General features: G+C 38.3%; 1 protein-coding gene across 5 annotated transcripts in view; it reads right to left on the bottom strand.

Moving 5' to 3' along the window:
- Positions 1-13,294, bottom strand: part of VPS13D (vacuolar protein sorting 13 homolog D) — a 224,219-nt gene that overhangs the window by 168,526 nt on the left and 42,399 nt on the right. For all 5 annotated transcript variants that reach the window (XM_079777542.1, XM_079777539.1, XM_079777543.1 and 2 more), the window contains 4 exons: positions 12,706-12,796; positions 10,809-10,935; positions 8,920-9,100; positions 2,921-3,103 (listed from right to left, as the gene is read on the bottom strand). In XM_079777542.1, coding sequence (XP_079633668.1) covers positions 2,921-3,103; positions 8,920-9,100; positions 10,809-10,935; positions 12,706-12,796 — 582 coding nt within the window. The remainder of the gene's footprint in view (positions 1-2,920; positions 3,104-8,919; positions 9,101-10,808; positions 10,936-12,705; positions 12,797-13,294) is intronic.

The following is a 13,294-nucleotide window of genomic DNA, read 5'->3' on the forward strand; positions in this document are numbered from 1 at the left end:
CAGGTTCAATCCCTGGCCCCAGTTGAGGCATGTGCAAGAGGTAACCAATAGATATATTTTTTTCTCTCTCTCTCCCCTTCCCCTCCCTTCCTTCTACTCTCTCTAAAAATCAATGGAAAAAATATCCTCAGGTGAGGATTAACAAACTAACAAAAATACACGAGTGGGAGCCTGTTTCTCCCAGTAAACGCAGCCTCTGGCAGTGAGGCCTGTTATTCCAACAGGAGGGCTTCTCGCAGGAGGTGACCAGCAGGCCTCAGTCGTCAGCTTTGCCTGAAGGGATGCCTATGAGCCTGGGTAAACCTGGTGCTGCCCTTCCCTTGCATCGCTAAACACGCAGCCTCTGCTCTGATCACCAAATCTGGTTTATCTGAGCGAGTGGCTATAACTAAGGTGATATATGGACAACATGACCTCCAGTCCTTTGTCCAAACACCCCCACTCTGGGTCCAGAGCCCAAGGTTACAACACATGGATGTGGTTCCTATGATTGTTACTGTCCCATCTTCACTCTTCTCCTTCCTCCACCCATTCCCACTCACTGAATCAAATATCTTCGGTTCAAGATGTTTACGTTAATAACAGTGAGTAAATGAATGAGTGAAAAGTAAAAGAAATAAAAAATACAGAGATAGTAACTGAAAATCATAACATTACTTGAGTTTAAGCATTGCCAACAAATAATATTTTCCTATTACTTTCTGAACTGAGTTGCGGTCCTTGGCAACATGCTGGTAAGGACTACCACCCCACTCATGCTCTTTCATCTGCTTTTCTTTCTATACCTAGAGAGGCAAACAGTAACTGCTCATTCATATCTTTTATGTCATAATCTTTGGAGTTCTTACATCTAAGTTATTTTAATGAACTCACTGCCCCACCCTTCAGAAAATTCAAAGAGTTATAGCTACGCAGTAAGGGCCACTCACGACACATAACAGGAACAGCGTTTGTCAGCTTATTTTCCCCACATTAACCTAATCCTAATCCCGGGAGGTAAAATCAAATCACAGCTAAGAGAGTGGAGTATGGGAGCCATACACATCTAAGTCTGAGGTCCACATGTCCTCCTTACTACCTGTACAGTCCAAAAGAAATGGCTTAATCTTTTTTTTTAATATATTTTTATTGATTTCAGAGAGGAAGGAAGAGAGAGAGAGAGAGAGAGAGAGAGAGAGAGAGAGAGAGAGAGAGAGAGAGAGAGAGAAATATAAATGATGAGAGAGAATCATTGATCGGTGGCCTCCTGCACACCCCCCACTAGGGATCAAGCCCAAAACCTAGGCATGTGCCCTTGACCGGAATCGAACCTGGAACCCTTCAGTCCATAGGCCGATGCTCTACCACTGAGCCAAACCAGGTAGGGTGGCTTAATCTTTTTAAGTCTCAATTTCTTTATCTGGAAAAATGGTGTTAATAATACTAGATACCTCTTAGGTTACTAATGAGAACAAAGTGAACAAATATGTAAAGAGCAAGGCTGATGTATAATAAGCATTCAGTAAGTGTCTCACTGCTATTATTGTCAGTCCTAAGATCTTACAATTAAATCAAATTTTATGTACACCCCCCTTCAAGGCCATCTCTCTCCCAGTGTTATTAGCTGTTAGACTAAAATGAGCATAACTAGCTGGGGTTTTCAGTAAGTGCTATTCTGACAAGCTAAAATGAGTTTGTACTGAATAAGCAGACAGACTGAAAAACTGCTGTGGAAACTAACAAGGTGCCATCAAAACACACAGGGAAAATAAAACAAGACACTTCTAGTTCCAGCAATGTTACCAGTCTCCTCAGTGCAAATATGAGTGGGAGGGGCTAATCAGACCACCTCCATGTCTTCTTGGCACTAAGTCTGTGATTACTAGGTGCTCTCTCTCTTTTTTTTTTTTTCCTTTTTTTTGTTTTGTTAATCCTCACCCAAGGATACTTTTCCATTGATTTTTAAGGAGAGTGGAAGGGAGGGGGATAGACAGAGAGAGAGAAACATCAATGTAAAAGAGACACATCAATTGTTTGCCTCCCGCACGCACCTGGACCAGCCCAGACTGGGGCTGGGGATCAAGCCTGCAACCAAGGTATGTGTCCTTGACCAGAATCGAACCCGGGACCCTTCAGTCCACTGAGCCAACCAGCTAGGGTGGTGCTCCCATTTTTATCATTTATTCTCAATGAGTCCCCCTTTTTCCAAATATAAAATGAAAACAACAGCAATCCTCATGCCAATTACCTCCAAACATTATTGTAAGAAATAAATAAGTTCTAATATAATTTTAAACTACAGAGCAATATCTGTATAAGATTTTATTATAAAGATATTTTTTAATGGCTTCAGATAAACCTTGGGCCAAATCAGGTCCCCTGACAAAGCCAAATAGTGTAAAAAGTTGATTATTTTGAGGTCAAACAGTGAGGAAAGCATTATAAAGATGGAAGATTGGTTCTGTTGGTTTGTTTGATGAAATTACTTACTACATACAGTTAGAAAAGGTTACAATTTCTACTATCTCTATTAAAATGTTAATAAAATGTCAATAAAATGTCAAAAATAAATCCTCAAGCCCTAGTCAGTTGCTCAGTGGTTAGAGCATCGGCCCAAGGACTGAAGGGTCACAGGTTCGATTCCCAGTCAAGGGCACATATACTTCGGTTGCAGGTTTGCTCCCCGCCCAGGCTCGGGGCGCATGCAGGAGGCAGACAGTCAATGTTTCTTTCTCTCTCCCCTCCTCCACCCTCCCTTTTACACTCTAAAAAAATCAATGGAGAAAATATCCTTGGGTGAGGATTAAATAATAATAATAATAATTCTTCAAAGTCACATACACTAACAGCAGTTAGGAACATCTCACAGCAACACATGAATTTTTCAATTGATGTTCAAATGCTAGTTCAGCTGACAAGGGAACGGGTACTAATTGCTCACCTTATCTTGTAAGGAAAAGGTCCCAGGAAAACCAGCAAAGAGAAACCTGTTCTTGACTTTCAACTTCCCCAAATTTGCTACAATGAGATTGTTTGATCTGGAACTTTCTGGGATAAGGAGAACAGGAGCACCAGCCTCGATATCCAGGAGAACCCGTGAGCAGCGCTGGGCTTGATCTCTCACCTACAAGAGAAAAGAGAATGGACTCAGAGGATCAATTAATTCCCTAATTTTACAATCAAATGAGCTCAGGTCTCCAAAAAGTTCCATTAATTTATAAAACTAAAACACCTAAAATCATACAGAGTACTAGTATTATCCTATAACCACCATGGAGTTAAATTAGAAATTAGTAACAAGGAGATAATGAAAAACCCCAAATATTTGAAAATCAGACTACACACTTCTAAATAACCCATGGGTCAAAGAAGAAATCACAAGGGAAATGGAAAAATATTTTGACCTTACTGATAACTAAATCATTGCATGCTAAAATTCATGGGATGTGCTTAAAACAGTAAAGAAAAATGTTCAGTAAGTGCTTATTTTATATTTAAAAATAAAGATTTAAGACCAATTATCAAGGCTTCTATCTTAAGAAGCTAAAAAAAAAAAGAAAAGCAAGATAAAACTAAGTAGAGGAAAGAACATAATAAAGAACAGAAATTACTTATTTCGAAAACAAACAATAGGAAAAAAATAAAACATTCATGGAACACTACACCAACAACCAGAGAATAGACATTCTTTTTAAGTTCTAATCTTTATACCAGGCTTCAATAAATTGGTTCTTTGAAAAGACTTATGAAAAATGATAAACCTCTACTTATAATAATAAAAAGAAAGAAATGAAACAAAAACCACCACTATAAGGAAGGAGTGGGGGACATTGCTACAGAATTTGCAAATATTAAAAAGATAAGAAAACCTATGAAAAATTTCATGCCAGCAAACTGACAATTTAGATGAAGTGGACAGACTCCTTTAAAAAAAAACTATCTACAGTTAACATCATATTTAATGGTAAAAAACAATGTTTTCCCCCTAAGATAGCAATTTTCAACAGGTATGCCGCAAGAATTTTTAAAACATGCAAAACCTGACTATTTGGTCAGGGGCCCTGACCACTTTTCCCTTAGATTGTCAAATAAAAAAAAATGACAACAGCCAGTACAATATTTGTCTGGTGTGAATGAATCAAAATTATACCTATTTTTTGGCCAGAACCTCAAAATACATATTTTTTGGTGTGCCACAGAATTTCAGTAATTAGTTTATGTGTGCAGTAGAGATGAAAAAGGTTGAAAATCACGGCCCTAAAATAAGGAACAAGGCAAGTATAGCCACTCTGACCACTTTTATTCAATGTTGTAGGGGAAGTCCTAGTCTGGGCAAAAAGGCATTTAGGTTAGAAAGGAAAAAACAAAATTATCTTATTCTCAGACAACAGTCATCTACTGCAAGCTTGAGTTTGACATGCTTGATCTACAGCTAAAGAATTTAAAGAAACTAGAATAAGGAACTTCATTAAAATGACAGGATATGAGGTCAACATATCAATATGATTTTTAAAATTCATATAATTTACAATAGCATCCAAAATTGGAAATACTTAGAGACAAATATAACAAAATAATTGTAAAACCAGTATACCCAAAACTATAAAATACTGCTGAAATTGAAGACCTAATTAAATGGAGAGATGTACCATACTCAAGGATCCAAAGACTCAAGATTGCTAAGGTGTCAATTCTCCTGATACACAGATTCAATGCAATCTCAACCAAAATCCTCAGTGACTTTATTGTAGAAATAGACAAGCTGATTCTAAAATGTATAAGGGAAAAAAAAGGACCTAGAATAGCCAAATCAACTTTGAAAAAAAAAAAAGAACAAAGTTGGAGAGTCTAATCAAGACTAGGTAGTACTGGCATATGATTAAATCAGTACAACAGAATAGAGAATGAAGAAATACACATAGACATATATGGTTAATTGAATCCCAACAAAAGTGCCAAGATGTTTCAATGGGAAAAGAATAGTCTTGGGATGTATATGGGGGGGGACGGGGGGGAGACTCTCGGCCCTTACTTCACAAAAAAAACACACAAAAATCAACTAAAAATGGAAGAGGTCTAAAATTATAAAACTTCTAAAAGAGGACAAGGGAGAAAATTTCCGCCACCTTGTGGTAGGCAATGGTTTCTTTGATAAAAAACAAATAGCACTAACCATAAAGTAAATAAATTAGACTTCATCAAAATGAAAAACTGCTTTTCAAAAAATAGTGTTAAGAAAATATTTTTATATATTAGATGAGCCACTGCCTAACCTAATAGGGCCTCATCAGTTATCATCATAACTAACTTCTTTACATGTGTCTATCTTCCCACTAACATATAAGCTCCATGTAGTCAATGACCATGTCTTTCTTGTTTTCCATTATATTCCCAGCACCTGGCACAATGTATGACACATCATTCCACAATAAACATTCACTAAATAATTGAAGAAATGAACAAACAAGGTTGTCATAAGGATCAAATGAGATAATATATATGAAAGTACTTTGAAAACTCCAAAGCATCGTTTAATATAAATAATTATTAATCGAATGTAAAGCACACTTATTTTTTCTATCTCCATTTTCCTTCTACAACTGAGTCAACAGAAGAACAGCAAGAAAAATAACTCGCCGCTGGTCACACAGCTTATAGTGGCAACGCCCGGACTCCAGATTCCTGTCCCAAGGTTTCTAAAGTGAATGTCTTAACTCCACCAAAATTCTGTACTCCAGTTCCTCAGTGAATAAAGAAGTTTAATATAAGAGACACCATGTAAAGTAGAAGACACAGGATACCTATATCATACTTCTGGGGTAAAAAATAAAGGAAACAGCTGTATTTTTGGCCGATTTTGCTTAGTGGTTAGAGCGTTGGCCCTTGAACCAAAGGGTCGCAGATTGGATTCCCAGTCAAGGGCACATACCTGGGTTGCAGGCTCAATCCCCAGCCCCAGGTGGGGCATGTGTGGAAGGCATGTGTCTCTCAAATACATGGATGTATTTGTCTCCCTCCCTCCCCACCATCTCTCTTTCTCTCTCTTCCCCTTCCTCCTTCTCTTCTCCTCTCTCTAAAAATTAATGGCAAAAATATCCTCAGGTGAGGATTAACAAAAATTTAAATTAAAAAATTAAATTAAATTAAAATAAAGAGCCCAGCTGGCGTGGCTCAGAGGCTGAGGGTCGACCTATGAATCAGAAAGTCACAGTTAGATTCCCACTAAGGGCACATGCTCAGGTTGTGGGCTCGATCCCCAGTGTGGGGTGTGCTGGTGGCAGCCAATCAATGATTCTCTCTCATCATTGATGCTTCTATCTCTCTTTCCCTCTCCCTTTCTCTCTGAAATCAATAAAAAATATATTTTAAAAAATAAATAAAGAAAACAATTTCTCTTTGGCCCAAATTAGGTAAATGATTTAGGTAAATGATGTTCTTCTAATTTCAAGCATCAAGATTAATCTCTTTCTCCCTCCTTCACTCTCTCCTTCCCTCCCCTGTCCTTTCTCTTCCTCAAGTCAATAAAAAAATAATTTTTTTTAATTAAAAACAAATTTAAAGTCCCACCAGATCAGTATTTGTAGGCATTAGAAAATGTATGACTAGAAATCCAGGTACAAGTCAAAGGTAGATAATACCACCTGTCATCAGTATAATATTAGGAGAAAGGAATTTAAATTTCAAACAAAATAACCTCTTAATCTTATCTACAAACAAAGTAGGTCTTTAGCTCTCTCTGTTAATCTAAATATTTCAAACAGCTAGATTAAAAATCCTTGAAAAGATTGGCTTTTCTTCAAAGGCCACACATTTAGCACTATTCAAAACAGAAAAATATGCCTTTACCTTCTGCTTGTCCTATATCATTTAAAACTTACCTATTTAATTTCTTCCTCCCCAGGAAGTTAAACCCAATTACTCTGTAATGCAGTGTGTACTTTCCTAACCCAACTGGTTCTTCACAATTACTTATTACAGTTTAAACACATGTAAAAATAATTGTTTTAAATGTACATAATTCTAACAGACAACGTTTAGCAAAGTTGAACTGAAAGTCACAAAAATGTTCATGGTTTTATAGGATTCAATCCTATAAAATAATACCACTTAAGTATTTAATACCATTTACAGGATTCAAACCTATAATTCAGAAGTATTCAAAAATAAACTATGGGCACAAAATTACTCATGGAAGAATTACAAGAAAACGGTTAAGTAAACTAACTTGCTGGATTACATAGTTATTATTAAACAGAATTGCTATGAAAAATGCAAAGCAAGATAGAAAAAAGATAATGGAAAAAAAGGTTATTCCCAAAGTGTATGCATGAAGGTAACACACTTTCTGTACTTTCCTATATGAACTATATGCTTTCCCTCAATTTAAAAGGTTTTTTAAAAAGCATATGTAGACCACAATACCATTTTACACTCAGTAACTGACCCAAAACATAAAGGTTGACAATACAAGTGTTGGCAAAGATATGAATGAAAGGAATTCTTACACATTGTCCATGGGAGTATGTAATGGAGGTGCCATTTCTGAAAACAACCTGGCATTATCTTATAAAAAGAAATATGTGCATCTCTCTGGCCCAAAAATTCCACTCCTAAGTATCTCAGAAAAACTCTAACACGTACATGTACATTGGGAGACACTGTAAACAACCCAAGTGCTCAACAGGAAAGTGAATAAACCATGTGTGTTATTTATTATGCACAATGAAATATAACAGTGAAAATAAATTAAATGCAATCACATGTAATAAATCTGAATGAATCTTATTAACACAGTGAACAAAGAAAGCAAGTCACAGCTCAGCCAGTATGGCTCAGTGATTGAGTATCGACGTATGAATCAGGAGATCACAGTTCAATTTCGTCAGGGCTCATGCCCGGTTTCAGGGTCAATCCGAAGGGGTTGGGGGGGGCACAGGAGGCAACCAATCAATGATTCTCTCTCATCATTGATGTTTCTAGCTCTCTCTCCCTCTCCCTTCCTCTCTGAAATCAATAAAAATATATTTTAAAAAATAGAACTACATTATAATTGTTTTCTGTGGTTCCCTAACTGCACCAGGACACTGCAGGATGCTGCTGCCCACTCACAAGTGGGCGGCCAGGCCATGTTCAAGTTTTAGGTAAACATGTCACCTGTCAGACACCGCATAATGCAAACAACTAGCTTGAGTTAGTTCATATTCAATACTAAATCATATGACATCCTTTCAATGATGTCTCATCTTTGTGAAGCTACGTAGGTCTTAAGCAGCTGCTGTGACAAAAAGCAAGAACCATGAGGAAGTAAATGCGGAACAGGAAATGAGGGCTGCCATGTCCAATCCAATTCCAAGTTTGAGAAGTTGTGGTTACTTGAGAATGAAATAAAAACATTATTCTTTCACTTATGTGTTATTATTTTCCAAACAGCTACTAAGTTGTTAGGACATATGTACTTATTTAATTGTTTAGTCTTAATTACTTCGTAAATGGGAAGCCATTAGGTGTTTCTTTTGGCCCAGGATGTGCCATGGAAAGGTTCCCAAGACATTAAGGGAGCAAGAAGCAGTTTGGGAATTTCTATTCGAAAAAAAACCCTCTTTATATATGTTCTTCAGGACTACTTTCCAATTGAAGAATCCTCACTAAAGTCCTAGAAGGGCCAGAGTCTTAAGTATTATCCATAAATTTCATTAATCATTTTTAGAGAAGGTTAAAGCTAAACTTTAAAGGTAACTAGAACACAATACAATGAATAAGAAATATAAGTCTCAGATTACAGCAAGATTTCTATAGATAACCAGCTACATGGAGGACATTAGTAAGCATTAAGTTACCTAATTACCTTTAGTGACATTTTCCAGGTTTAGCTTTAGCAGCTTAAAAGTTCCACTAATCAGTCAAACTGAAAAGGCAACTTGGAGAAATGAGACTACCTACCGTCTGCCCCTCGATCGCGGCCCGCTGGCGCCCTAAGACGTCCTGCAGCTGAGTGAAGTGCTGAATGAAGGCCACCACCTCGGCCTGAAAGCGCTGGGTGTGCACGTACTGCACCGAGGCCATCTGGAGGCTCACGCGAATGTCGTGCTCCCTCCGCAGCAGAGGGTCGGGCCGTCCGTACCTAGCAACAGCAAAAATGTGACTCAACGGCAGCAAGATGCAAGTTAGTATTTGAAGACAACTTGGATTGAGCTAGGGGTTTCCCTATAGAACACAATGATTAAAATGGAAGTCCACATCAAGTTTTACAAAGTGAACTCCAATAATCACTCCCTTTCTGAGCTTCGGCAAGTGCTGAGAATGTGAAATAAAAGGCTGGTGTGAGACAGCCAGGGCTATACACAGGTGGGCAGCTCCAGGCACTAACTCACTCCGAATTCCAGAACTCACTCACAAGCCACCTGTGGTTCAGAACTTTCACCTGGACCTTTAAGGAAAAGCAATTATTCCTGCTCACTCTGTTCATATTGTCACAATATGGGTTTAAAAGATAATAAAAATAAGACCATGAAACAATGTGTAAGAAAACTGGGCAACCAAACCAATGTTCCTGGGGAAAACTCTTCTGGAGGCAGAAGTCTTATTTTAACTCCAGTGAAACATAGGCCAAAGAGGCTTAGCATCTACATTCCAAGACAAATTAGAAAACCTTACGAATGATTTTGAATTTACTGGAGTATGGAGCATGGTGTCATAATAATAAATTAATATACAGGATACAGTCACTGGGGAGAGGATCTCACATTAGCTAAGTACCTATTCTGTGACAGAGAATTAAGAGTTTTATATTAATTATCTCATTTATTACAGAACCACACCACTGTGGTAGGTAACAATAGAAACTAATCAATCTAAATGTTCAGTACAGTATGACATACTCCCCCTGAAAATGAAAAAAAAAAAAGTTCCCAGATATCTTTAGAAACAGGTTTTCTCAGTTCTGGTTGAACATTAGAATCACTCTGGCAAATTGGGGGGCGGGGAGGATTGAGCATTACCCTACACCAAAATATTAGGGGTTATAGCTGGATATTTATATTTTCTAACAGCTCCCCAAAAGGTTGAAAAACCACCATTTTAAACTTTCTGCCTTTTAATAACTATGTAGGCCTAAAGATGCCTTCTAAATTCTAAAACTGAAAAGATTCAATATAGATTGTTTCTACAGGAAAAAAAATGCACGATGTAATTTAACACCTATATCTTCAACAACTTTCTCAGGCTGCAATCATTCTAGAATGTTTACGGCTTGATGGAAACTGATCTTAGTCCCTCAACATTTAGATAGAAAAACAGATGCACAGAGATGAAATGAGTTGCCTCAGATCACATAACCAGTTAGTGGGAGAGCGGCATGAGCCCCGGGTTTTTAGTAATCAGAAGTATTTCAATCATGCCCATCTGTTTATGAAACCTGAGGAGCTCACTTCAGCAAAGATCCATTTCAATAGAAATCAGGATTCCTCACAACTAGATCATACCAGTTTTATGTAAGGTACATTTGTTTTTAAAATATATTTTATTGATTTTTTACAGAGAGGAAGAGAGAGGGATAGACAGTTAGAAACATCGATGATAGAGAAACATCGATCAGCTGCCTCCTGCACACCCCCTACTGGGGATGTGCCTGCAACCAAGGTACATGCCCTTGACCGGAATCGAACCCGGGACCTTTCAGTCCACAGACCGATGCTCTATCCACTGAGCCAAACCGGTTTCGGCTGTAAGGTACATTTTTTTAAGTCTTTTCTTCATTGATTAGTCAACACGAATTTGAAACAGCCAGCAACAATGACAAAACGTCAAGTGAGAAAAATCGAGGTTTTTACTTAAAAGTCTGGAAGACGAGTGCTTCTTCCCCCCTGGTGGTGAACCGCTCCCTGTAGAACTCCCCGTGGGCTGTGAGGTCGCTCAGAGACAGGCTCCCGATGCTGCCCTGCAAGGCCAGGTCTCCTTCTAGGGATGGCAGATTAGAACACATTACATACCCTTTTTTGTCACACACCTTACATGTGTCTGAAACAAAAACTGACGTACACGTGCCTCAGACTTCCCACCATTTAATCAAACTACATGACAAAAACAAATTTTCCCATTCCAACACACCCAGAAAAAACCGTTTTATGCAATTCTTCAAGTAGTCTCAGTGCAAAAGTCCGCAGGGGACTGAAATGACACAGCAACATCACACTTGAACGTTTAGAACAGGAGAGGAATTAAACTAAATGCAAACACAATTTAAAGAGAATAGCATTTACAACTACAGATAGGAGCATGATCCATTCTGAGAGTAGACCCCTAATTAGAATTAGTGAAATATCCTCAGTTCTATTCATTGTACTATGGATTAAAAAAATGAAAAAGGAAGTATTAGACATATGTCAGGTATTCAAGCAACCTTAAGTGGTTTTGGTATGATTTAATAAAAAATAAATAAAAGCAGTATTAATGAGATAGACACTAAAGACTCTGACACTGCCGCAGGGAGGCCCCTGGAAGGTGGGCAGAAAGGATGCTGAAACTCGGGCATCTGAGCAGTGAACCTATATTGAGTCATTCTCACCAGGGGGTGGTTAGTAAGAAGAAATATGCTGAACTATTGCTTCTATAAAATTTTATCATCATAATTAGCATTATAAAAACAATTACTAGTTCAGCTCCCAATGAGTCAAAAGCACATACTAATTTTTTATTCTTAATGTCCTCTAAGAAATACCCGAGCCTCTCCCATTTTAAAGAACTATCTCTGCTAGGCAGCTTTTAGACACTGATTTATTTATACACCTCAAGTTCAGTTCATTCCTCTCCCAAAAGACATTCTTGTTTTTAAAGACAGGGTCAACATTTGAGCCTTGTAGTCGTCCATATTTCATTACCTGGTCCTTAAGGAAGGAATAGTGTTTTATTCACTTTAGAGATCCCTACTATTTAAAATTTGATGTAGCTGATCACAGTTTTTCTAGAAGAATTGCAACTTACAGAGTCCACTGGAAAGAATGCCAGGGACCTGGCCAGGTGGTTCAATTGGTTGGAGCGTCATCCCATACACCAAAAGGTTTCATACGGGAGGCAACCGATAGATGTTTCTCTCTCACATCGATGTTTCTCTCTCTCTCTCTCTCTCTCTCTCTCTCTCTCTCTCTCTCTCTCTCATCAGTAAAAACATATCCTCAGGTGAGGATTTAAAAAAAAAAAAGAATGCCAGGTTTGCTACAATATCTTCCTGCCTAAAATCATACTCCCTATTGGTGGCTCCCCCTCTTTACTGCAATAGATAGAACGAACATATGCCCTAGTTTCCCAGAAATAGCCTGTTACACACCAAGTGTAATTAGTGAATAATCGTTCCCCAGATGTAATTATTAAAAATGCCTCCTTTCACTCTCAAAAATGTCCGAGTTTAGACAAAAAAAAATTATATAATCACCAGATAGTTTGTTAAAACCACAGACACTAGGGCCCCATCCCAACCTCCTGAATCAGATTCCTGAGATGGGGGCGGGAGGGAGGGAACTGTGCCAGACACCTGCATTTTACCAAGATGACCAGATGATTCTCATCCATAAGGCAGTGTCTGAGAATCACTGTCATAAACCATGGCCAGGCCAATAAGCACAATCAAGCCGTTGATGCCACACCTTACTCAGCATGTGAAGACAATTAGATTTGTGAGCAAGATGTTCAAATTCTTACCAGATTTTGCAAATTTGATTTTTCTCCACTTACCAATCATTTCCAGGTGTGCCATTAATTTGGACACATTTGCTTTAGCAAGCTCACTGGTGGTCTTATTCAGCACGAGAGAGAGTGAATGAACCTAAACACACAGAAGACAAAGTTAGACAAATGTTACTTGTGGGGGAGGACGGGGGAGGGTGTCCTTCAACAGAACAACAGAACAAAGTCAAGGAAGAAGCAGAAAGGTAAAACTTCAAATTGATGCCAATTTCATTTCAGCTTTCTTCAGCCAGTCCAGCCATAATCTGAGGACTAAGGCAAGAGCTGATAAGATAGGAACTCAACGGGGCAATCTACAACCCAGGTTGTGCAGTGTCTTCTCTATGGCTGCTTGTCTATGCTGTCACCACCTGAACCCCTTATCTTAGCATGAATCGGGGCGTCACTAAAAGTGGGCCAACCAGATGTCTTATACGTCCTGGCATAATGTAATAGGATGCACTCAGCACCACTTAAAAAATGTTTTTACCAAAAACTCGAACCTGAGTCTGATCAAGTCTCTAGAACTAACTTCCATTTCTAAAATTAGAAGATAAAAGAATCAAATGGCAAATCCGAGATGTGGGACACCTTACAG

This window comes from Cnephaeus nilssonii, assembly GCF_951640355.1.
Source record: "Cnephaeus nilssonii genome assembly, chromosome: 7".
Lineage (NCBI taxonomy): Eukaryota > Metazoa > Chordata > Mammalia > Chiroptera > Vespertilionidae > Cnephaeus > Cnephaeus nilssonii.